This window comes from Phyllobates terribilis, unplaced genomic scaffold (assembly GCF_046119375.1).
Source record: "Phyllobates terribilis strain yellow unplaced genomic scaffold, ASM4611937v1 Scaffold_4__5_contigs__length_816908805, whole genome shotgun sequence".
Lineage (NCBI taxonomy): Eukaryota > Metazoa > Chordata > Amphibia > Anura > Dendrobatidae > Phyllobates > Phyllobates terribilis.
In genome coordinates, this window is record NW_027362764.1 from 70,446,890 (window position 1) to 70,472,451 (window position 25,562).

Here is a 25,562-nt window from a genome sequence, read left to right on the forward strand (position 1 = left end):
GCATAGCCTGGGCATTTTTTCAGATCGATAAAGATGACCCAACTCGTGTTATCTGTAACATTTGTCAGCAAAAGCTAAGTAGAGGCCAAAAAATACATAGTTTGAGTACTTCATGCATGAACCGGCACATGGACATGAAGCATAAGTTGCAGTGGGAAGCTCAGTGTGCTACAATGCGGCCTAGCCGGCCGGGCCAACCACCATCTGCCATATCTTGTGCATCCGCGGCCTCTTCATCCTCTGTGACTGGGGGGACAGCAGTCACACCTGTTTTGGGGCGCAGACCTGCCACCTCTTTACCCGCAACAGCCAGCGTGATTGGCAGGTCATCATTTTCTTTGGAGGTGATAACACCAGCTGGTGTTGAGCGCTGTCCGACATCGATAGCACCACCTTTGGATCAAGGCAACCTAACATGTCCGCCTGCATCTTCCTCACAGACCGGCAGTTTGCCGGGGACACCCTTATCAACCCTGTCTAAGCACAATAGCCAGCCCTCGGTCCCTCAGATGTGGACAAGTAAAAGACCATTTCCTCCTAGCCATGAGAAAGCTAAGAGGTTGAATTTCACCATCTGCAAGCTCTTGGCTACAGAAATGCTGCCTTTCCGCCTGGTGGACACAGAGGATTTTCGAGACCTTATGTCCGTCGCAGTGCCCCAGTACCAGATGCCCAGTCGGCACTACTTCTCAAAGAAAGGTGTGCCTGCGCTCCACCAGCATGTCGCACACAGCATCACCGCTTCTTTGAGAAACTCTGTGTGTGACAGGGTGCATTTCACCACAGACACTTGGACGAGTAGGCATGGACAGGGGCGTTACATGTCGCTGACTGGGCACTGGGTAACTATGGTGACTGCAGGACAAGGGGCTGCTGTCCAAGTCTTGCCGTCCCCACGAGTTGTGCGTCAATCCTCTTTATGTCAAAGTTCCTCCACTGCTTCTGCCTCCTCAACCTCCTCTCGGTCTTCCACCTGCACCCAAAGCCTGTCTGGTCATGCCACAAGCTTTCTAACTGCGCAGAAGGGATCCTGCACACCTCCTTACTATGCTGGCAGTAGGGCTCAACGTCATCAGGCGGTTTTTACTTTGAAATGTCTGGGAAATGTGAGTCACACAGCTGAGGAGTTGTGGTCAGCTCTGGAGAACCAATTTCATGAATGGTTGTCTCCACTGGACCTGAAACCAGGGAAGGCCGTGTGCGACAATGCTGCAAACCTGGGTGCGGCCCTTCGCCGGGGCAATGTCACACATGTGCCTTGTATGGCTCACGTGTTGAACCTGGTTGTCCAGCAATTTTTAGCCCACTATCCCAGACTAGATGGCCTTCTGCAGAGGGCACGGTCGCTGTGTGCTCACTTCCGCCGTTCGTATCCCGCAGCTCAGCGACTTACATCTCTACAGAAGTCGTTGGGCCTGCCACTTCACCGGCTAAAATGCGATGTGCCTACCCGGTGGAATTCAACTCTGCACATGTTGCAGCGACTGTGGCAGCACCGACAAGCCCTGGTGCAATACGTTCTGACGTATAGCCTGGGCCAACGAGATCCAGAGGTGGGGCAAATCACGCTGGAGGAGTGGTCTCAGATCAGGGACCTATGCACCCTTCTGCACAGTTTTGAAATGGCGACGAAGATGTTTAGTGCTGACGATGCCATTATCAGCATGACTATTCCGGTGATTTACATGCTGGAGCACATGTTAAACAGAATTCGGAGTCAGGTGGTGGCACAAGAGGAGGTGGAGGAAGTAGAGGAGGAGGAGTTGTATGCGGAAGGGCTAACATCTGCAAGGTCCAGACGGTCGGCAGCACCAAGGCGGCAGGCATGTGAGCGTGGGAGAGATGGTTTTACCAGGGCGCATGGTAGCAGCCAAACTAGTGAGGAAGGTGCAGGAGCCCAGGAAGAAGTGGAGGATGAACTGATGGAAGACTCATCAGATGAGGGAGACCTTGATCACATTTCTGTTGTGCGAGGTTAGGGGGAGAGGACAGAGGAAGGAAGCATGATTGTTACCTCGCCACCAACACAACAGGGACTTGGTGCTTCTGGATGCGCAACACACATGAGTGCCTTCTTGCTGCACTACCTGCAACATGACCCTCGAATTGTGAGAATTAGAAATAATCCTGACTACTGGGTTGCCACACTGTTAGATCCCCGGTACAAAAGTAAATTTGCCGAAATTATTCCTGCCATAGAAAGGGATGCACGCATGCAGGAGTATCAGCAGAGACTGTTGCAGAATCTTACATGTGCTTTTCCACAAAACACCAGTGGTGCACGTAGTGAATCTCACAGTTCCAACTTGCCAACCGTGGGACCGTCAAGTGTTCAGCACTCAAACCGTAACAGAACCACAGTATCTGCTGGTAAGATCAATTTTGCGGAATCATTTCACCACTTTTTTAGCCCATCCTTTGCAAGGCCACAGGAGACAAGAAGTCTGACACATAGTCAACGCCTAGAGACGATGGTACAGGAGTATCTCCAAGTAAACATTGAAGCCATGACTGTGTCACTGGACCCTTGCTCTTTTTGGGCTTCCAATCTGGATAAATGGCCGGAGCTAGCCACTTACGCCTTGGAGATCTTGTCATGCCCCGCAGCCAGCGTTCTGTCTGAACGTGTGTTCAGCGCTGCTGGTGGTGTGCTGACAGATAAGCGCACGCGGCTCTCCACTGATAATGTAGACAGACTCACGTTCATAAAGATGAACAAATCATGGATCCGAAACGACTTTTCTACCCCTGTGTCATCCTGGGGAGAGTAAAAGCTTGATGATTGGTTAAAATCACCCTACCAACCGTTTTAAGCTTTCAAATTACTAATCATGTTTATCTGTATCTTGGCTGGAAATTAATTTGGGCTTTGTAGCAGTGTGCAGCACTGATTCTATTAGGCCATCTATAATAAGCTCCACCAGATTTAAAATTACTAATCATGTTTATCTGTATCTTGGCTGGAAAATAATTTGGGCTTTGTAGCAGTGTGCAGCACTGATCCTATTAGGCCATCTATACTAAGCTCCACCAGATTTAAAATGAATAATAATTTTTAGCTGCATCTAGCCCGGAAAATAATTTTGGGGCTCCGAGATGCGCAAGACACATAAGTGCCTTCTTGCTGCACTACCTGCAACATGACCCTCATATTGTCAGAATTCGAAGTAATCATGACTACTGGGTTGCCACACTCTTAGATCCCCCAAACTTTTCGATCAACATTTTCATTTTAATAAAGACCAAAAAAATGGTCATTTTTGAAATTATAAGCATTAGCAGGTTATTAGAAACTGAAATCAAACAGTTTTCAACTCAAAACTTTATTCTAGGTGATGTTACATTTTCACATAGGACCCCTTGTTCGAAAGGAGCTTCTGAACTCTCTCGTCCATTGAATTTGTCAGGTTTTGGATGGTTTCTGCTTCAATTGTTTTGCATGAGGACAGAATACCCTCCCAGAGGTGTTGCTTAGATGTGAACTGCCTCCCGCCATCATAGACACTCCTTTTGATGATGCTCCAGAGGTTCTGAATGGGGTAGAGTTCAGGGGAGCATGGGGGTCACACCATAAGTTTGTCCCCTTTTATGCCCATATCAGCCAGAGATGCAGATGTTTTATGTGCAGCATGAGATGGTGCATTATAATGCAAAAAAATGATCTTGCTGTGAAATACACGGTTCTTCTTCTTGAACCATGGCAGGAAGTGCTGTTTCAGAAAATCCACATACATTATGGAGTTCATCTTTAGCGCCTTCAGGGATCCTAAAGGGGCCGACAATCTCTCTCCCCATGATTCCAGCCCAAAACATTACTCCACCTCCTCCTTGTTGGCGCTGTAGCCGTGTTTGCTTGGGGTGTCCATCAACCAGCCATCCTCCACTCCATCCATCTGGACCATCGAGCACTGCACGGCACTCATCCGTGAACAAAACAGTTTTGAAATCAGTCTTCATGTAATGTTTAGCCCACTGGAGCCGTTTCTGCTTGTGTGAAGTGGATAGAGGAGGTCTACAGGATGGCGTATGCACAGCTGCAATCCTCTGAAGGACCCTGCATCTTGTTGTTCGGGGGACGTTGGAGGCACCAGCAGCTTCAAAAACTTGTCTGCTGCTATGACAAGGCTTTTTTGCCGCTGCTCTTTTAACCTGACGTAATTGCCTGTAGGAAAGAGTCCTCAATTTGCCCTTATCAGCACGCACACGTGTGTACTGTGAATCAGCTACATACTTCTTGATTGCCAAGACACTTCATCCTGATCATCGCACAATGCTGATTGTAGTCATGCCTTGACCTAAACACTCCACAATTTGTTGCTTCTCAGCAGCCGACACATCCTTTTTCTTTCCCATTTTGGCAGAAAATGTAGGCTGCTTAATAATGTGAGACAGCCTTCTTAAGTAGTCTTGCCTTTCATTGGACACACCTGCCAAACTAATTAGCACAGGTGTCTGCAATTGCTTACAGTGATATAAAGAGCCCTGACACACATCACCATCAATGAGTTTAACTGACAAACAAACAAATTCTTCCCTTATCACTCCTAAACACTTTTTGCATAATAATTTGGAACACAGTGTACATGTGCTTTTCCACAAAACACCAGTGGTTCATGTAGTGAATCTTACAGTTCTAACTTGCCAACCGTGGTCTGTATGGAGTTGTTCAATAAAGGGCCCAAAATTAAGATAACATAGATGGGAGAGGTCTCTATGAATAGGAATTCCTAAGTATTTGATACCCTGTGAGGGCCAGGCAAAGGGAAAGTTGGACTGGATGGAATCCTATATGGATTTGGGGAGGGAGACATCGAGGGCCTCAGACTTCGCTGCATTGATTTTAAAATTTGACCATGTAACAAAGTGATCTATTTCAGCCATAACAGCATGGATGGATATATGTGATTGAGTGATATATACTAGGACATCATCAGCAAATAGAGAGCACTTGTACTCGGTGCCTCCCACCTCAATCCACCTAAGATTGGGGTTATGGCGAATTGATGAGAGCAGGTGCTCCGTCACTAGGATGTATAAGAGAGGGGACAGAGGACATCCCTGCCTTGTCCCATTGGTGATTGTGAAAGGTGATGAAAATGTTCTGATGCACCCCCTGGGCCTTGGGACACCCGGAGCCGGACCCTTTTTGGTGGATGCTGGTGTTTGTAGTCTTCAGGGCGGCGACCCGGTTCCGTGGCTCAGGGTGGTCAAACCAGTGGCGGAACTATTTATGTGGTTTTGATGTTTAAATGTCCGACTACGCCACCCGTGGATTGCGGTCAGAGTGAACCGCCGCTCCAGGGCAGACCGCTGAGGCTGGTGTTGTGGGTGCAGCAGAGCGTAGCATAACTCCCCACGGGAGGAGTATAGCCTCAGGGCAGTGTATGCGGAGGATGGGGGTGATGGTGCAGGGCAGCAGCAGTAACGACACGGAGTCAGTGATGCAGTCCAGGGCCTTTACTCACAGTTCTTATTATCCAGACCACGTCTGCAGGTAACGGCTGCCCACGTCGTACTGTGCTCACCAGGTGAGGGGCTCAGAGAACTCCCAGATAACTTTGGAGCGCTTCACAGGACCCCCTTTGTGTGTCCTTTGTCTGGCCTTTCTTACCAACCCTTCTGTCCGGCTGCCTCGTGCCTCCTCTTGGTAAACTTGGCGCCAGTTTCCCTGACCCTATGTGGTGCCTTTCTAGCGGGTGTAGCGAGGGGCTGCGCCACATAAAATGTCAGAGCCTCCGGTTTCTAGCTGAGGGTCGTTTCCTGCCTCCACTAGTTTCGGGGACCGGTCTCCCCCTTTGGCCTGACCCCTCCACGCAGGTGGATTCGGGCGTGCGGTGGCGACTCGCCCGTCCGCACCCCTGGGATCCCTTCATTCCTCGTTCCTGGAGCCTTCTCCGCTCCTCTTCCAGGCCTGGGCCTCTGTTACTAGGCCCGCCTCCGGAGCAGAGCTCATGCAGAGCCCCTGCTCCCTGCCACTTCTGCTCAGACTTCTCTGCACTGAACTAAGATGGTGCCCACCTTTTATACTCCCTTCTCAATGCACCCAGGAACTGCTTCCTCCCTGCTCCTGCACTACAGGGTTCCCCTTCCTCAGTGTTCTTTCCCCCCACTCCAGCCAGGGACAGGGACTGTCGTGCCCATCTCAGAGGCATATTGGTCGCCCTGCCCCACGGCAATGTGGTGTAATGCATGCAGGTGTCGGGTCCTGATCCACACTCCATCCTTACCTGAGAGTGAGATATCACACCTCTGGGTGAGGTGCAATACCTCTGTAGCAACCGAGCCCTCAGGGTGCTACAGTTCCATTTATCTTCAGCCTAGGTGACGTATTGTGATACAGGGCCGTGATTTTGGCTATAAAAGGGTCCCCTAGACCCCTACCGCAAGCTTTTTAAGAGAATCATATATGGCGTGCCAGGAGACTCTATGGAATGCTTTCTCAGCATCCAACGAGAGTATCTAATTACAAATTTTTAACTGCATCTAGCCCAGGAAATACTTTGTGCCTAGTAGCAGTGTCTGCTAGTCAGCGGATTATCCCGGCTGTTAAGCAAGCTACACCACCTGTAGTTTGGACACTTAATTTTTTCAAAGGAAATGCTTCGGGACCACGGGATACTCAGTGAAGAGCATCAGGAGGCACCTCAAGGCATAGGGGCTGGGACTGGCAGTAGGATGCCTTGCGGTGGACAGCCGAGCTCGATCCTTATAAAAGCTTTTTAACTGCAGCAGCTTTAGTGGACGCTACTGGAGCTGGAATTACGCGGCTGCTGGCTTGAGACTTGCCCTCCAATAGATCCTTGTAAATGAATTTAAAGTGTATTCATTCAAATTAGAGAGACAATTTAAATTAAAAAGCTTAGAGCTGCCTCCACCACAGGGGGCTTGCTCGACCCACCAGCGGACAGGCACCAGTATTGGGAGAGGGGGGCTGGCCGTCAGGGTTCACCGCGGCTCTGGCACAAACCCGGCGACACGGAGGTGGCACGGGCAGGAGCGAACTGAACGTGTCGGCTTCTCACTTTTTGGATTTTAGAAGGGCATGACATGCCTATATTTGTGTCTCCCCCTCCTTTTACTCCTCCACCTCTTTTCTTTTCGCATGACTATATGTACTTGTCACTTTTCCATGTGTTAGTTGTGTCTTCTGAGCAGTTTGTCAGCTTTTGGACACCTTTGAAGGTGTTTTCTATGTGTTTCTATGTGTTTTTGTTTGCCTGCCATTGGTTTTAACGGTGTTCGAAGGTGTTCGACGAACAGTTCGACGAACAGTTCGGCGAACACACGGGTGTTCGACGAACCGAACCGAACTCGAACACTACGGGGGTGGCTCAACACTAGTTATTATCTCCTGCATAAAATAGATTGTTAATGGTTTTAATAGAGGGAATCTGTCCCCAGGCAGGTTTTTGTCACCTTATCTGAGTGTAGCATGATGTCGGGGCAGAGACTTTGATTCCAGGGATGTGTCAATTACTGGACTGCTCATTTTATCTGCAACAGATTAGCACTAGAGGACCAGTAAACCTGTGGCCAGGTAGTCCTTCATATTCATGAGCTATGTATAACCCCGCCCACACAACCGATTGGCAGCTTTCTGCCTATGTACAGTGTACACAGAAAGCTGCCAATCAGTGGTGTGGGCGGGGTTATACAGAGCTCAGCATTTGGAGAACTGCAAGATCTGAAGCAGATAAAACTGTGATTTGATCAAAACTGCAGCAAGCAGCCCAGTAAGTGATACATCACTGTAATCAGGGTCTATGCCCCTACGTTATGCTGATCTTAGGTGGTGTGGCAAAAACCTGGTGACAGATTCCCTTTAAGATGTATTTTACTTTCTGGTAGATATAAAAGCAAAATGTCCCCAGGTTGTGTAGTATTACAGCTCAGTCTCAATTACTTCAATGGAGCTGAGTTGCAATGCCAGACACAACCTGTATGTGGCGTAGCATGGGTTGTCAGTGCTTTGGGAAAGACAAGTATTTTGTGCTACCTAGCTTGTGATCCATTAGGGCTCCCATACTGCCTTCCGTCAGTCCAGTACTGAACCCCTTCTCTCCCAAGCAAATGTAATGTGTTGAAAATACTGATGTAGTCATAGTTTGCACTTTGTACTCCTACTTTCTTTTCTCCTTTTTTTACTGAAATGTTAAAAATAAAAAGTTATATATTGTTATTTTTTTTATGTAGTAATTTTATTAATCTAGCTCTATCCCTAACTCTAGCTCTACACTTAAACCTAAGCGTAGCCATAGCCCTTACCTTAGCTCTAAGCCAATTTTGAGCTCTAATTCTATCCCTAAATAGAAGTCTAACCCTAAACCAATCCCTAACCTTAGTTGGAAAAAAAGTAAAACTATGAAAGCCGCTCTTAGTAATGATTGAAGACAGTATTGAATCGTGCGCCCTTCTTTTGTCCTTCTGATCAACTCTGTACCTTTCCTTTGACTTGCACAAAACTTTTAATGCCATTTACCGAAATACTTTAAAGAAATGTGGAGAGAACAGCAGAAGAGCGGAGAGTTTGACTTTGAAGAGGTCACTAAAGTAATGAGCCTATCATCGGGCAAATGACCCTGCAATGTTCATTTCAATTCACCTTCAGGTTTCTGACTTCTGGGTAAATAGATGAAACTGACTTGTCCTGAATCTGATGAACAGATAGAAGACACCTTGTAGCTTCCTTGTGTCTTGATTTTCTCCTGACCTTGTTCTGTAACTGAAAACCAATGAGACTTATATCGCTGACTGATGCAGTAAATATTGAGCTATTATAACCTGCCGAAAACATTTATGTATTCCATATGTCATTGAGGAGGGCGATGTGTGCAACCTTTACCTCTATATATACATGGAAAATAAAACTGACCACACAGATGTGTAACTAGAAGCTCTTGGGTCCCTCACCTACCATGTGCCATTTATTATTCTATAGTGGCTGTGGGACCTTCAAGCCCCTTAGGCACCAGGTCCTTGGTCTGAATGCTACCTTCACATCTATAGCTACGTCCCTGTACAGCTGCCACTTTATTCAATCTTAGTTTTTGGGGTTTTTTTTAACCAGCAAACATATGCAGATATACTCACCATCCTTACATCTGACCAATAATTTACTTCTGCAATTTTGCTTAAAGTATAATCCAGTTTATGTTCCCGGCCTTGATTTTACACATTTATTAAGACTACCTAGCTAGAGCAAAATATGTTTAATTTATGAAGAGTCAAAAGTCTCTCTTAAAGTTCATTTGTCAGTAATATCAACCACTCCAAACAGCATATAAGGGTATGTCAGTCTTTAAAAGCTACTGTATATCAATCAACACCTTGACATCGTTTATCTGTTGCTGCACTCCTGAGAAATCAATGTTTTAATACATATTCAAATGAGGAGTAAAGTGCTTTGGGCGTGGCAGTGCACATTCCGCACCTCTGCCTCCTGAGTAGTGTTGAGCCACCCCCGTAGTGTTCGAGTTCGGTTCGGTTCGTCGAACACCCGTGTGTTCGCCGAACTGTTCGTCGAACTGTTCGTCGAACACCTTCGAACACCGTTAAAACCAATGGCAGGCAAACAAAAACACATAGAAACACAAAGAAAACACCTTCAAAGGTGTCCAAAAGCTGACAAACTGCTCAGAAGACACAACTAACACATGGAAAAGTGACAAGTACATATAGTCATGCGAAAAGAAAAGAGGTGGAGGAGTAAAAGGAGGGGGAGACACAGATATAGGCATGTCATGCCCTTCTAAAATCCAAAAAGTGAGAAGCCGAGACGGCCAGTCCGCTCCTGCCCGTGCCACCTCCGTGTCGCCGGGTTTGTGCCAGAGCCGCGGTGAACCCTGACGGCCAGCCCCCCTCTCCCAATACTGGTGCCTGTCCGCTGGTGGGTTGAGAGAGCCCCCCTGTGGTGGAGGCAGCTCTAAGCTTTTTAATTTAAATTGTCCCTCTAATTTGAATGAATACACTTTAAATCCATTTACAAGGATCTATTGGAGGGCAAGTCTCATGCCAGCAGCCGCGTAATTCCAGCTCCAGTAGCGTCCACTAAAGCTGCTGCAGTTAAAAAGCTTTTATAAGGATCGAGCTCGGCTGTCCACCGCAAGGCATCCTAGTGCCAGTCCCAGCCCCTATGCCTTGGGGTGCCTCCTGATGCTCTTCACTAAGTATCCCATGGTCCCGAAGCATTTCCTTTGAAAAAATTAAGTGTCCAAACTACAGGTGGTGTAGCTTGCTTAACAGCCGGGATAATCCGCTGACTAGCAGACACTGCTACTAGGCACAAAGTATTTCCTGGGCTAGATGCAGTTAAAAATTTGTAAGTAGATACTCTCGTTGGATGCTGAGAAAGCATTCCATAGAGTCTCCTGGCACGCCATATATGATTCTCTTAAAAAGCTTGGGGTAGGGGTCTAGGGGACCCTTTTATAGCCAAAATCACGGCCCTGTATCACAATACGTCACCTAGGCTGAAGATAAATGGAACTGTAGCACCGAGGGCTCGGTTGCTACAGACGTATTGCACCTCACCCAGAGGTGTGATATCTCACTCTCAGATAAGGATGGAGTGTGGATCAGGACCCGACACCTGCATGCATTACACCACATTGCCGTGGGGCAGGGCGACCAATATGCCCCTGAGATGGGCACGACAGTCCCTGTCCCTGGCTGGAGTGGGGGGAGGGAACACTGAGGAAGGGGAACCCTGCAGTGCAGGAGCAGGGAGGAAGCAGTTCCTGGGTGCATTGAGAAGGGAGTATAAATGGTGGGCACCATCTTAGTTCAGTGCAGAGAAGTCTGAGCAGAAGTGGCAGGGAGCAGGGGCTCTGCATGAGCTCTGCTACGGAGGCGGGCCTAGTAACAGAGGCCCAGGCCTGCAAGAGGGAGAAGGAAGGAAGAGGAGCGGAGAAGGCTCCAGGAACGAGGAATGAAGGGATCCCAGGGGTGCGGACGGGCGAGTCGCCACCGCACGCCCGAATCCACCTGCGTGGAGGGGTCAGGCCAAAGGGGGAGACCGGTCCCCGAACTAGTGGAGGCAGGAAACGACCCTCAGCTAGAAACCGGAGGCTCTGACATTTTATGTGGCGCAGCCCCTTGCTCCACCCGCTAGGAAGGCACCACATAGGGTCAGGGAAACTGGCGCCAAGTTTACCAAGAGGAGGCCCGAGGCAGCCGGACAGAAGTGTTGGTAAGAAAGGCCAGACAAAGGACACACAAAGGGGGTCCTGTGAAGCGCTCCAAAGTTATCTGGGAGTTGTCTGAGCCCCTCACCTGGTGAGCACAGTACGACGTGGGCAGCCGTTACCTGCAGACGTGGTCTGGATAATAAGAACTGTGAGTAAAGGCCCTGAACTGCATCACTGACTCCGTGTCGTTACTGCTGCTGCCCTGCACCATCACCCCCATCCTCCGCATACACTGCCCTGAGGCTATACTCCTCCCGTGGGGAGTTATGCTACGCTCTGCTGCACCCACAACACCAGCCTTAGCGGTCTGCCCTGTAGCGGCGGTTCACTCTGACCGCAATCCACGGGTGGCGTAGTCGGACATTTAAACATCAAAACCACATAAATAGTTCCGCCACTGGTTTGACCGCCCTGAGCCACGGAACCGGATCGCCGCCACGAAGACTACAACCACCAGCATCCACCAAAAAGGGTCCGGCTCCGGGTGTCCCAAGGCCCAGGGGGTGCGTCAGAACATTTTCATCACCTTTCACAATCACCAATGGGACAAGGCAGGGATGTCCTCTGTCCCCTCTCTTATACATCCTAGTGACGGAGCACCTGCTCTCATCAATTCGCCATAACCCCAATATTAGGTGGATTGAGGTGGGAGGCACCGAGTACAAGTGCTCTCTATTTGCTGATGATGTCCTAGTATATATCACTCAATCACATATATCCATCCCTGCTGTTATGGCTGAAATAGATCACTTTGTTACATGGTAAAATTTTAAAATCAATGCAGCGAAGTCTGAGGCCCTCGATGTCTCCCTCCCTAAATCCATATAGGATTCCATCCAGTCCAACTTTCCCTTTGCCTGGCCCTCACAGGGTATCAAATACTTAGGAATTCCTATTCATAGAGACCTCTCCCATCTATGTTATCTTAATTTTGTGCCCTTTATTGAACAATTCCATACAGACCACGGTTGGCAAGTTAGAACTGTAAGATTCACTACGTGAACCACTGGTGTTTTGTGGAAAAGCACATGTACACCGCGTTCCAAATTATTATGCAAAAAGTGTTTAGGAGTGATAAGGGAAGAATTTGTTTGTTTGTCAGTTAAACTCATTGATGGTGATGTGTGTCAGGGCTCTTTATATCACTGTAAGCAATTGCAGACACCTGTGCTAATTAGTTTGGCAGGTGTGTCCAATGAAAGGCAAGACTACTTAAGAAGGCTCTCTCACATTATTAAGCAGCCTACATTTTCTGCCAAAATGGGAAAGAAAAAGGATGTGTCGGCTGCTGAGAAGCAACAAATTGTGGAGTGTTTAGGTCAAGGCATGACTACAATCAACATTGTGCGATGATCAGGATGAAGTGTCTTGGCAATCAAGAAGTATGTAGCTGATTCACAGTACACACGTGTGCGTGCTGATAAGGGCAAATTGAGGACTCTTTCCTACAGGCAATTACGTCAGGTTGAAAGAGCAGCGGCAAAAAAGCCTTGTCATAGCAGCAGACAAGTTTTTGAAGCTGCTTGTGCCTCCAACGTCCCCCGAACAACAAGATGCAGGGTCCTTCAGAGGTTTGCAGCTGTGCATACGCCATCCTGTCGACCTCCTCTATCCACTTCACACAAGCAGAAACGGCTCCAGTGGGCCAAACATTACATGAAGACTGATTTCAAAACTGTTTTGTTCACGTATGAGTGACGTGCAGCGCTCGATGGTCCAGATGAATGGAGTGGAGGATGGCTGGTTGATGGACACCCCACGCAAACACGGCTACAGCGCCAACAAGGAGGAGGTGGAGTAATGTTTTGGGCTGGAATCATGGGGAGAGAGATTGTCGGCCCCTTTAGGATCCCTGAAGGCGCTAAAGATGAACTCCATAATGTATGTGGATTTTCTCAAACAGCACTTCCTGCCATGGTTCAAGAAGAAGAACCGTGTATTTCACAGCAAGATCATTTTTCTGCATGATAATGCACCATCTCATGCTGCACATAAAACATCTGCATCTCTGGCTGATATGGGCATAAAAGGGGACAAACTTATGGTGTGACCCCCATGCTCCCCTGACCTCTACCCCATTCAGAACCTTTGGAGCATCATTAAAAGGAGTGTCTATGATGGCGGGAGGCAGTTCACATCTAAGCAACAGCTCTGGGAGGGTATTCTGTCCTCATGCAAAACAATTGAAGCAGAAACCATCCAAAACCTGACAAATTCAATGGACGAGAGTTCAGAAGCTCCTTTCGAACAAGGGGTCCTATGTGAAAATGTAACATCACCTAGAATAAAGTTTTGAGTTGAAAACTGTTTGATTTCAGTTTCTAACAACCTGCTAATGCTTATAATTTCAAAAATGACCATTTTTTTGGTCTTTATTAAAATGAAAAGGTTGATCGAAAAGTTTGGGGGATCTAAGAGTGTGGCAACCCAGTAGTCATGATTACTTCGAATTCTGACAATATGAGGGTCATGCTGCAGGTAGTGCAGCAAGAAGGCACTTATGTGTCTTGCGCATCTCGGAGCCCCAAAATTATTTTCCGGGCTAGATGCAGCTAAAAATTATTTTTAATTTTAAATCTGGTGAAGCTTATTATAGATGGCCTAATAGGATCAGTGCTGCACACTGCTACAAAGCCCAAATTATTTTCCAGTCAAGATACAGATAAACATGATTAGTAATTTGAAAGCTTAAAACGGTTGGTAGGGTGATTTTAACCAATCATCAAGCTTTTACTCTCCCCAGGATGACACAGGGGTAGAAAAGTCGTTTCGGATCCATGATTTGTTCATCTTTATGAACGTGAGTCTGTCTACATTATCAGTGGAGAGCCGCGTGCGCTTATCTGTCAGCACACCACCAGCAGCGCTGAACACACGTTCAGACAGAACGCTGGCTGCGGGGCATGACAAGATCTCCAAGGCGTAAGTGGCTAGCTCCGGCCATTTATCCAGATTGGAAGCCCAAAAAGAGCAAGGGTCCAGTGACACAGTCGTGGCTTCAATGTTTACTTGGAGATACTCCTGTACCATCGTCTCTAGGCGTTGACTATGTGTCAGACTTCTTGTCTCCTGTGGCCTTGCAAAGGATGGGCTAAAAAAGTGGTGAAATGATTCCGCAAAATTGATGTTACCAGCAGATACTGTGGTTCTGTTACGGTTTGAGTGCTGAACACTTGACGGTCCCACGGTTGGCAAGTTGGAACTGTGAGATTCACTACGTGCACCACTGGTATTTTGTGGAAAAGCACATGTAAGATTCTGCAACAGTCTCTGCTGATACTCCTGCATGCGTGCATCCCTTTCTATGGCAGGAATAATTTCTGCAAATTTAATTTTGTACCGGGGATCTAACAGTGTGGCAACCCAGTAGTCAGGATTATTTCTAATTCTCACAATTCGAGGGTCATGTTGCAGGTAGTGCAGCAAGAAGGCACTCATGTGTGTTGCGCATCCAGGAGCACCAAGTCCCTGTTGTGTTGGTGGCGAGGTAACAATCATGCTTCCTTCCTCTGTCCTCTCCCCCCAACCTCGCACAACAGAAATGTGATCAAGGTCTCCCTCATCTGATGAGTCTTCCATCAGTTCGTCCTCCACTTCTTCCTGGGCTCCTGCACCTTCCTCACTAGTTTGGCTGCTACCATGCGCCCTGGTAAAATCATCTCCCCCACCCTCACATGCCTGCCGCCCTGGTGCTGCCGACCGTCTGGACCTTGCAGATGTTAGCCCTTCCGCATACAACTCCTCCTCCTCTACTTCCTCCACCTCCTCTTGTGCCACCACCTGACTCCGAATTCTGTTTAACATGTGCTCCAGCATGTAAATCACCGGAATAGTCATGCTGATAATGGCATCGTCAGCACTAAACATCTTCGTCGCCATTTCAAAACTGTGCAGAAGGGTGCATAGGTCCCTGATCTGAGACCACTCCTCCAGCGTGATTTGCCCCACCTCTGAATCTCGTTGGCCCAGGCTATACGTCAGAACGTATTGCACCAGGGCTTGTCGGTGCTGCCACAGTCGCTGCAACATGTGCAGAGTTGAATTCCACCGGGTAGGCACATCGCATTTTAGCCGGTGAAGTGGCAGGCCCAACGACTTCTGTAGAGATGTAAGTCGCTGAGCTGCGGGATGCGAACGGCGGAAGTGAGCACACAGCGACCGTGCCCTCTGCAGAAGGCCATCTAGTCTGGGATAGTGGGCTAAAAATTGCTGGACAACCAGGTTCAACACGTGAGCCATACAAGGCACGTGTGTGACATTGCCCCGGCGAAGGGCCGCACCCAGGTTTGCAGCATTGTCGCACACGGCCTTCCCTGGTTTCAGGTCCAGTGGAGACAACCATTCATGAAATTGGTTCTCCAGAGCTGACCACAACTCCTCAGCTGTGTGACTCACATTTCCCAGACATTTCAATGTAAAAACCGCCTGATGACGTTGAGCCCTACTGCCAGCATAGTAAGGAGGTGTGCAGGATCCCTTCTGCGCAGTTAGAAAGCTTGTGGCATGACCAGACAGGCTTTGGGTGCAGGTGGAAGACCGAGAGGAGGTTGAGGAGGCAGAAGCAGTGGAGGAAAAATGACATAAAGAGGATTGACGCACAACACGTGGGGACGGCAAGACTTGGACAGCAGCCCCTTGTCCTGCTGTCACCATAGTTACCCAGTGCCCAGTCAGCGACATGTAACGCCCCTGTCCATGCCTACTCGTCCAAGTGTCTGTGGTGAAATGCACCCTGTCACACACAGAGTTTCTCAAAGAAGCGGTGATGTTGTGTGCGACATGCTGGTGGAGCGCAGGCACACCTTTCTTTGAGAAGTAGTGCCGACTGGGCATCTGGTACTGGGGCACTGCGACGGACATAAGGTCTCGAAAATCCTCTGTGTCCACCAGGCGGAAAGGCAGCATTTCTGTAGCCAAGAGCTTGCAGATGGTGAAATTCAACCTCTTAGCTTTCTCATGGCTAGGAGGAAATGGTCTTTTGCTTGTCCACATCTGAGGGACCGAGGGCTGGCTATTGTGCTTAGACGGGGTTGATAAGGGTGTCCCCGGCAAACTGCCGGTCTGTGAGGAAGATGCAGGCGGACATGTTAGGTTGCCTTGATCCAAAGGTGGTGCTATCGATGTCGGACAGCGCTCAAGACCAGCTGGTGTTACCACCTCCAAAGAAAATGATGACCTGCCAATCACGCTGGCTGTTGCGGGTAAAGAGGTGGCAGGTCTGCGCCCCAAAACAGGTGTGACTGCTGTCCCCCCAGTCACAGAGGATGAAGAGGCCACGGATGCACAAGATATGGCAGACGGTGGTTGGCCCGGCCGGCTAGACCGGATTGTAGCACACTGAGCTTCCCACTGCAACTTATGCTTCATGTCCATGTGCCGGTTCATGCATGAAGTACTCAAACTATGTATTTTTTGGCCTCTACTTAGCTTTTGCTGACAAATGTTACAGATAACACGAGTTGGGTCATCTTTATCGATCTGAAAAAATGCCCAGGCTATGCAAGGCTTAGCACCCATGCGACCTGAAGAGCCACCACGACTTGTGGTGAGAGGCAGAGTTGTGTTTGAGGATGCAGTTGTTGACGTGCTTCCAGTACTACGTCTCTGTCCAGGAAGGCGCAACCTGACCTCGTCGTCACTAGCATCTTCCTCCACCTCCTCTGCTGACCTCATCTCTTGGCTGACTGTGGGTTGACAGTAAGTGGGATCTCCGACCTCATCATCATCACCCTGTGCGTTATCACACCCGTCGTCCTCAGAGCCAACCTGTTCCTGCCCTGACAAAAAACTAAAGTTGTCGCTCCAATCAGGTATTTGAGTCTTATCATCGTCTTCCTCATTGTCTCCACCAACAGGAGTTACAGTTTGGGAATGAGGGTCTACATTATGGTCAGAACCTTCTGCGTCTGGTCCTGGATCCGACTCATAAAGATTCTGGGCATCAGTGCAGATCATTTCCTCGTCTGGATTCACAGAAGCGCTGGAGTCGACCTCTGATTCCCAGGCTATAGTATGAGTAAACAGCTCTGCAGACTCAACCATCTGTTCTACCTCATACTCAGACGGGCAGCTGGAGATTTGGGAGCTGTGAGGAAGCAAGTGCGATTTGGGTGACACCTTTGAGGACTGGAGTATTTGTGATGTTGAAGTTGATGTGGAGGAGAGCCCACTTAAAGGAGCACTTGATATCCGTTGAAGCACCTGCTGTTTTTGTGCCTCATCTGGAATTTGTAGCGATTGGCGTGGCCGTAAGAAAGGGATCTTATCACATTGTCCGCTAAAAGAAGTAGACATTTTAGTTTGGCTGGAAGATGGTCTTTCTTCTGCACCTACCCCACGGACACAACCTTTTTTCCCCTTCCCAACACGCCTATTCCCCTTTCCACCAGCAGCAGGCATTTTTCCACTCATTTTGGTGGTTAACTAATTCACAACTCTGGAGTTGTTTGCACAAAAAAACAATGGATGGTAACCGAGCAGAGCTGAGTGGCCAAACTGTGGTATTAGGCCAAAACTATTGGCTGGGTTAGATGCAGAAAAAAATTATTTTTAATTTGCAACCTGATGGAGGTCAGTATAGATGGACTAATAGACCAAGTCCCACACACCGCTAGAAGCCCAAATATTTTTTCAGAGCTAGATGCAGAAAAAAATTATTTTTAATTTGCAACCTGATGGAGGTCAGTATAGATGGACTAATAGACCAAGTCCCACACACCGCTAGAAGCCCAAATATTTTTTCAGAGCTAGATGCAGAAAATTTTTTTATTCAATTTGCAACCTGATGGAGGTCAGTATAGATGGACTAATAGACCAAGTCCCACACACTGCTAGAAGCCCAAATATTTTTTCAGAGCTAGATGCAGAAAAAAATTATTTTTAATTTGCAACCTGATGGAGGTCAGTATAGATGGACTAATAGACCAAGTCCCACACACCGCTAGAAGCCCAAATATTTTTTCAGAGCTAGATGCAGAAATTTTTTTTATTCAATTTGCAACCTGATGGAGGTCAGTATAGATGGACTAATAGACCAAGTCCCACACACTGCTAGAAGCCCAAATATTTTTTCAGAGCTAGATGCAGAAAAAAATTATTTTTAATTTGCAACCTGATGGAGGTCAGTATAGATGGACTAATAGACCAAGTCCCACACACCGCTAGAAGCCCAAATATTTTTTCAGAGCTAGATGCAGAAAAAAATTATATTCAATTTGCAACCTGCTGGACGTCAGTATAGAAGGACTAATAGAACAAGTCCCACACACTGCTAGAAGCCCAAATATTTTTTCAGAGCTAAATGAAGAAAAAAATTATTTTTAATTTGCAACCTGATGGAGGTCAGTATAGATGGACTAATAGACCAAGTCTCACACACTGCTAGAAGCCCAAATATTTTTTCAGAGCTAGATGCAGAAAAAAATTATTTTTAATTTGCAACCTGATGGAGGTCAGTATAGATGGACTAATAGACCAAGTCCCACACACCGCTAGAAGCCCAAATATTTTTTCAGAGCTAGATGCAGAAAATTTTTTTATTCAATTTGCAACCTGATGGAGGTCAGTATAGATGGACTAATAGAACAAGTCCCACACGCTGCTAGAAGCCCAAATATTTTTTCAGAGATAAATGAAGAAAAAAATTATTTTTAATTTGCAACCTGATGGAGGTCAGTATAGATGGACTAATAGAACAAGTCCCACACGCTGCTAGAAGCCCAAATATTTTTTCAGAGATAAATGAAGAAAAAAATTATTTTTAATTTGCAACCTGATGGAGGTCAGTATAGATGGACTAATAGACCAAGTCCCACACACTGCTAGAAGCCCAAATATTTTTTCAGAGCTAGATGCAGAAAAAAATTATTTTTAATTTGCAACCTGATGGAGGTCAGTATAGATGGACTAATAGACCAAGTCCCACACACCGCTAGAAGCCCAAATATTTTTTCAGAGCTAGATGCAGAAAAAAATTATATTCAATTTGCAACCTGCTGGAGGTCAGTATAGAAGGACTAATAGAACAAGTCCCACACACTGCTAGAAGCCCAAATATTTTTTCAGAGCTAGATGCAGAAAAAAATTATATTCAGTTTGCAACCTGATGGAGGTCAGTATAGATGGACTAATAGAATGATGCTATGCCCAAAAGATTTTACTTCACTAGGTGCAGTAAAAAAATTGGTATTCTATACACAGGTGGTATATCTTGCAACACAGATAGGCTACTCCACTGACTAACACACTCTGCAATAGGCCAAAAAGGATTAGCTTTGCTAGATTCAGCCAAATGCTGTGAAAAAAACTTGCACAGCACTGGCACAGACCTGCCTGGCAAAAACTGATAGGAACTGATGTAACCTAGTCCTGAAAAGGACTCCAATTACAATTAGTCTTTACTCCCACAATCTATCTATTTAAGAGCACAGACCTGCCTGATAAAAGTCGTAGGAAATGCTGTAACCTAGTCCTTAAAAGGACTGCAATCACAACTATTCCCTACTCCCAAGCTATCTGTAGATTTGTGCGAAAATTGGCTTGAAATTAACAAGGTATAGCGCACACAGCAACAGCGGTGCCGTCTAACACGCAGCTGCAGCAGTGAGAAAATGGTGGCGACGGGGAAAATGGCTTGGTCTTATAGGGCAAGGACATGTGACATACACTGCCAATCACACATGCCCTTGCTTGTGTGAAAAAAAGCACTTCGCTCCGTGTGTGCGCTGCTGATAGGCTGACAGATTGCACCTCCCCACTGCAAATGCGGGAAAGAGAAAAAAAAATGGAGATCTTCATTGTTCCTGCAGAGATCCATCCCCTGCCCCTCCCCCCGCCCCGCTGTACACTCAAACTGCGTATTAACATTAATTTTCATCATTACTGAGAAAAAATCCAGTTATGATTTTGGTGCACGAACAGTTATCGAACATAACCTCGAACAGCCGAATTTTTCTCAAATTGTTCGTGTTCGCCGACCGGCTTGAACACCGCCCAAAACAGCTCGAATTTGAGATTGGCGAACAGTTCGAGTAGGACAACGCTCATCTCTACTCCTGAGGATGTCTCCCCACCTAGTACCAGTCTCTTTACATTGATTGATAGTTTAGTGTCTGATTTCCGTGCATGGTTCCTGATGTAATACAGAGAGTGAGCAGTCGATCAAGCTAAAAAAGTCTGGTGCTGAGTGGGAAAGCAACTTCAGGAAGCAAAGGAACATTTGTCACACCCAGAGCACTTAACGTCTCATTTGCATTTGATTTTAAATGCTGATTTCTCAGGAATTCAGCAACAGATAGAAGATATAAAGGTGTTGATGGATTTAATTTTCAAACATCTGCAAGCCCATTTATCCAGTTTGGGGGCTTTCTGTGCACATCCCCAAGAGGGGATCTCCAGCCTGGGCCCATCCTGAGTGTTTCACAAGGTTATGTTCTACAAGGTTACCCCAGGCACCTCTTACATACTCTTATGAATGATGTACAGTATACAGTATGGGCTCGTAGCTATTGTCTATCATTTCATAAGCTGATGTCTTTCCATTTAGTTCACCTTTAATTCTTAAATAAACAGAAAAGCCAAGTATTACAACCAGTACAAATAATGGTAAAGAGATGACACGATGTTAATGGAAACAACGTGTTACTAAACTTAAATCAACAAATGAAATGGAGCATACATCGATTCGGCTGAGTATTGATTTTAACGTCTTGTTGGTTGCAGTTGGAGAGGAGCCTGGAAAATGCCCTGAAGACACAGATTTTATATGCAAAAACCAAAAATGCATTGAATCCAACCTTGTCTGTGACTACAAGCCTGACTGTGAGGACTCTTCAGATGAAGCTGACTGCAGTATGTAAATCTCGACTTCTAACTTTATCATAGTGACTGTTACTTCTATGTTATTATTTTTTACTATTTTACTCTATCTATGTGCTTACATATGTGTTGTGGTGATTATTGCCTGACTACTGTATATTTGTCCTGTAGCTATTGTATCTCCGACATCTCTATAATATATTGCAACATTAATATATGTACTGTACATATAGCTACAACTTAGCCTTCATATACAAGGCACAGCTAGTCTCCACACATCCGTATTATAACGCTTTAAATGTTTCCCCTTGGATCCGGTCAGACGCCTCTCACTCAGCCAAACCAGATCTGATACTTTGCACTGATGAGGGGCAGTACCCCGAAACACAGTTTCTGCAAATTGAGCTCTTGGTTTTGGCTTTTATCCTATGTCATGTGGCAAGGCTTGTTAGAGGGTCGACATTGACTATTAAGTTTGCTACTTCCAATAGGTGGCACTAGCGTTTTAGCCCTTTTCCTCTCTGAAGAGACAATTTGCATTTTTCCCAGAGGAGCATTGCAATACTTAAAAGTCTCCTCACCTTGGCATGTCAGGCATGACATGTCACTCTCAGCAAGGAGGAACGTAACCCCTTGGATCCCGGTCAGACACCTCTCACCCAGCCAAACCAGCTCTCACACTTTGCACTGATAAGGGGCAGCACCTTGAAACACAGTGTCTGCAAACTGAGATTTTGGTTTTGGCTTTTATCCTATGTCATGTGACAAGGCTCGTTAAAGGATTGATAATTGACTTTTAGGATTGCTACTTTCAAAAACAATTCAAGTTTCATCAGTAGTTTTGATCAGAGTGTCATCAAAGTTTGGTCTGAGTACCAGTTTATACCATTAGAATTTGGTCAGAGTTTCATCAGTTTTTTTCGGATGACAAAAAAAAACTGATGAAGGTTTTTTTCAAGCTTCTCCTATTAAACAATCTGTTAAACTAAAAAAAAAACAGCACATGGAAGGCATTCGAGTAGTACATACCATAGACTTGGCGAGTTTGATCAAACACTCGGATCAATATCGAATGGGTCTCTTTTGTGCGGACCACTTGTTCCGAGGAAAAAAATCAGACATGTGAACTACCCCATAGAGGTACGAGTGCTATCGGTGAAAAACGTGATACTTATTTACTTTTACATATATTTTACATAGTGTCAGACTCATCAGTCATTATTTTATGACATGTGACATCAAATCTGCCACACAGTTATAGGAAGAATTTAGGCAAAAAAGTCCTCATAATAACAACCATATTGCATGTCAGGTTTACTTTTTCAATGTCAGGGATATATTCATTGGAAATGTAAATTATCTTATTTACAATTTTCACACTCGGTTAAACGGCACTGAACAAGTACTGATATGAAGAATAGGAATTCCTTTGTGAAATTAAGTAAATGTGTTAAGCCAGGATGAGCTAATCCCTTAATAGATTTATAGGAAATCGTCCATGGTTCCAGCAGCAGAAGATGGTATTGCTCGAGAGAAGGGTAAAGCAGACGTTGATTTAAGTAAATTAAGCATTTATCTTTCTGCTTTCATAGTAAAGTGATTTTTGTGTGAATTTCTGAGAACATATTGAGTGAACGTCTCCCATGTGCTTATCCATTAAAAGCCAAAATTATTTCCCATATACATAGGTGAGTTCACCAATGTTCCAGGGAGCTGTAATTTCGAGAATTCAGATGGGATCAATTTTGGATGTGATCTCTCGCAAGACGATACAAATGATTTTATCTGGACAGTAGAACACAAAGTCAGCAATTACCTACACACAGGCCACACTCCAGGTAAGTAGCCATCTATGTTATCAAATCTCAGATTACAAAAATACCCCTAAAAATTATGTAGAAACCAGATACCAAAGATTGAGCTTCTAAGGTGACCTCCATTGTGGCCAATTTTGTGTTTGTTGCACATCTGAAATATTGAAATGTCCTTTAGTGCTCCACAGAAAGGGAGTTTTTGTAAAATAAACCCTATAGCAAAAATACTCAAAGTAGCATAAGAAGAGGGGGTACATGTTAGAACCTTGCTCTTAGGTTTTTTTTCCTTTGCTGGTCACATGACCTTGTTGGCCTATTTAATCCTGCTCCGCCCTTCTGGCTTTGCTGGACTTCATTGTATATCTACTTTCTAGCTAGCCTGTGCTCTGTGTCTTGCTTTGTTAGTTTGCTTGGTCTACTGACCTCTATGTTCTATATATTTTGTTTGTTCGTCTGTCTGCTACTATTTCTGTTAGGAGTTGTCCCATATTCCTCCCAGTCCTTAGTACTTGTAGGGATTCCTTCCCCAAATCTATAGGTCTCCGTACAGACTAGCTTAGGACTTTAGCAGGTCTGATCGCAGGATCAGGTTCCCTGTTACATCGTAGGGATTAAGCTGAGTTCTATCGTAGGGACAGATCTCCTCTCTTTCCTTAGCTCTGGTAGCAGAACATAACAGTACAGTTGTCACATCCATTGTCCTAGGTCCCCCATTGTCAAACTTGACCCATCCATGACATCCGTCACACATGTATGGTGTAAGTCGGAAGCGGGTGTTTGGAGCGGGCTCGCGGGGAGAGCTTTCCCCATTCTCAGAAGGCAATGGCTGTGAATTACAGCCAGGACCTGCCTCTAAAAATCATTGGTGGTGCAAAGTGTCACCTGCGATAGTTAATTTGTTAAAAGCCGCTGTTAAACTCTGACAGTGGTATTAACAATGCACCAGCAGGGGGATGTGATGACTCAGTGTCAATGAGAAAAATTTAGCCCCTTGTGCTGGGGTCAACTATTCTTAATTATGCGAGACATACTATTCCTTTGTTCAGTAAGTCAAGTGTCTTGAGTCATTGTTTCATGTGAGACTGTCCTGTGCCCCCTTGTTGTATGCTAATTTTGTGGAATGCCTGCTAAGTACGGATTGTATCAGCCCCCTGTGGTGTACTAGTCTGCATCATTTGGAGGACAATTATGCAGTCTATTTGATTTAGCGAACAATGTGGGAACAGTCATGATTATCTCCCCCCCCCCCCAATCCGGTAGGGTATAATGCCCTGAAATGGAAGCTGAAGGATATAAAATGGGACCTTCTCCTGTCACCAGTGTGATTCTATGGGACTTCAGCCTAGGGACCATGGTTCCAGCTGGTGGATTACAGAACTGCTCCCCTGCCCAACGCTGAGCCCACAAATCCATTTGGATAACCCAGGTTGGGACAATCTGGTCACCTGGCCACATACCTTGCTGTTCTCAGTCAGTTTCCTAAGCTTGCCGCTACCTCCTCTAAGTGGGTACTTGCAAAAAGGGGGGTGCTGCTGGTTGGGGTAGTTGGCACTGGATGCCCCGAAGTCGAGAAGGTTTTAATCCCTGGGGAGCCAGCGGAAGGATGAGATTCTGTCACTTGCACCATCTTGGGTCCCTGCTGGGAATGTACCATATGCTGTTAACTATTGGTAATCCAGTAAAGTCTTACCGGAGTGTTGTACAGGTGTTAAGTGGGATGATCCCCGGCCCGTGCGGTCTTTCTAAAGACAGCCAGACCGGCGGATGAGAGCACTCACTGACCCTTGTATTTCCACAGTGGGTGCATCATTCTGTCTGCTTATCGGCTCACCCATGATGTTATTGCGGGTTGCCGATGGGTTGCTATAACACCCGGAGATCTGCTGAAGACCTCTGTGTTTGTCATTACAGAATTCCCTTGAAACCCTGCCTGTGGCCGGGCTTCAAAGGAGACCGTGATTTTTCCTATATGCAGCAATACTCTAGTATTGCTATATACAGCACAAGTGATCAGATGTTTTCAGATTATAGTCCCCTAAGGGGACTAACAAGAACAGTGAAAACTAAAAAAAAATGTTTTAAAAAATATGAAAAAAAAAAAAACATAAAAATTGAAATCACCCTTTTCCCCCCATTAAAAACAAAGATAATATAAAAAAAATGTATACATACTGCATGTGGTATTGCCACATTCAGAAAAGTCAGATCTATCAAATTAAAATAATAATTAACCCAATCGGTAAACACCGTAAACGGAAAAAAATTGAGTGCAGTAAAATTATGTTTTTCTGATCGCTGCAATGCCATAAAAAATGCTATAACACTTGGTCAAAATGTCTATCCCAAAATAGTATCAATAAAAACGTTGTCTTGTCCCGCAAAAAAATCATCACACAGAGCCACATAGACTGAAAAATGGCAACACAACCCGCAAAAATTTTTTTGTCGAACTTCTGTTTTTTTTTTCACCACTAAAATATATAAAAAAAACTGAACATGTTGATTATCACTATAATCGTACTGATGAGGATAATCATATTATGAGGTCATTTTTACCACACAATGTACACGGTAAAAACAATTCCCAAAAAACAATGTCAGAATTGCATTTTTTTCACAATTTCTCCCCAATTTTTTCCACCATTTCCAGTTCGTTATATGAAAAAATGAATGGTGTCATTGAAAAGTACAACTAGTTCGGCAAAAAGTCAAGCTCTCATATGTCTATGTAGACAGAAAAGTAATA

General features: G+C 45.8%; 1 protein-coding gene across 1 annotated transcript in view; it reads left to right on the forward strand.

Annotated features, from left to right (window-relative positions):
• Positions 1-25,562, forward strand: part of MALRD1 (MAM and LDL receptor class A domain containing 1) — a 900,174-nt gene that overhangs the window by 668,302 nt on the left and 206,310 nt on the right. Inside the window, exons 30-31 of the mRNA XM_073677476.1 lie at positions 20,907-21,035; positions 22,691-22,840. Coding sequence (XP_073533577.1) covers positions 20,907-21,035; positions 22,691-22,840 — 279 coding nt within the window. The remainder of the gene's footprint in view (positions 1-20,906; positions 21,036-22,690; positions 22,841-25,562) is intronic.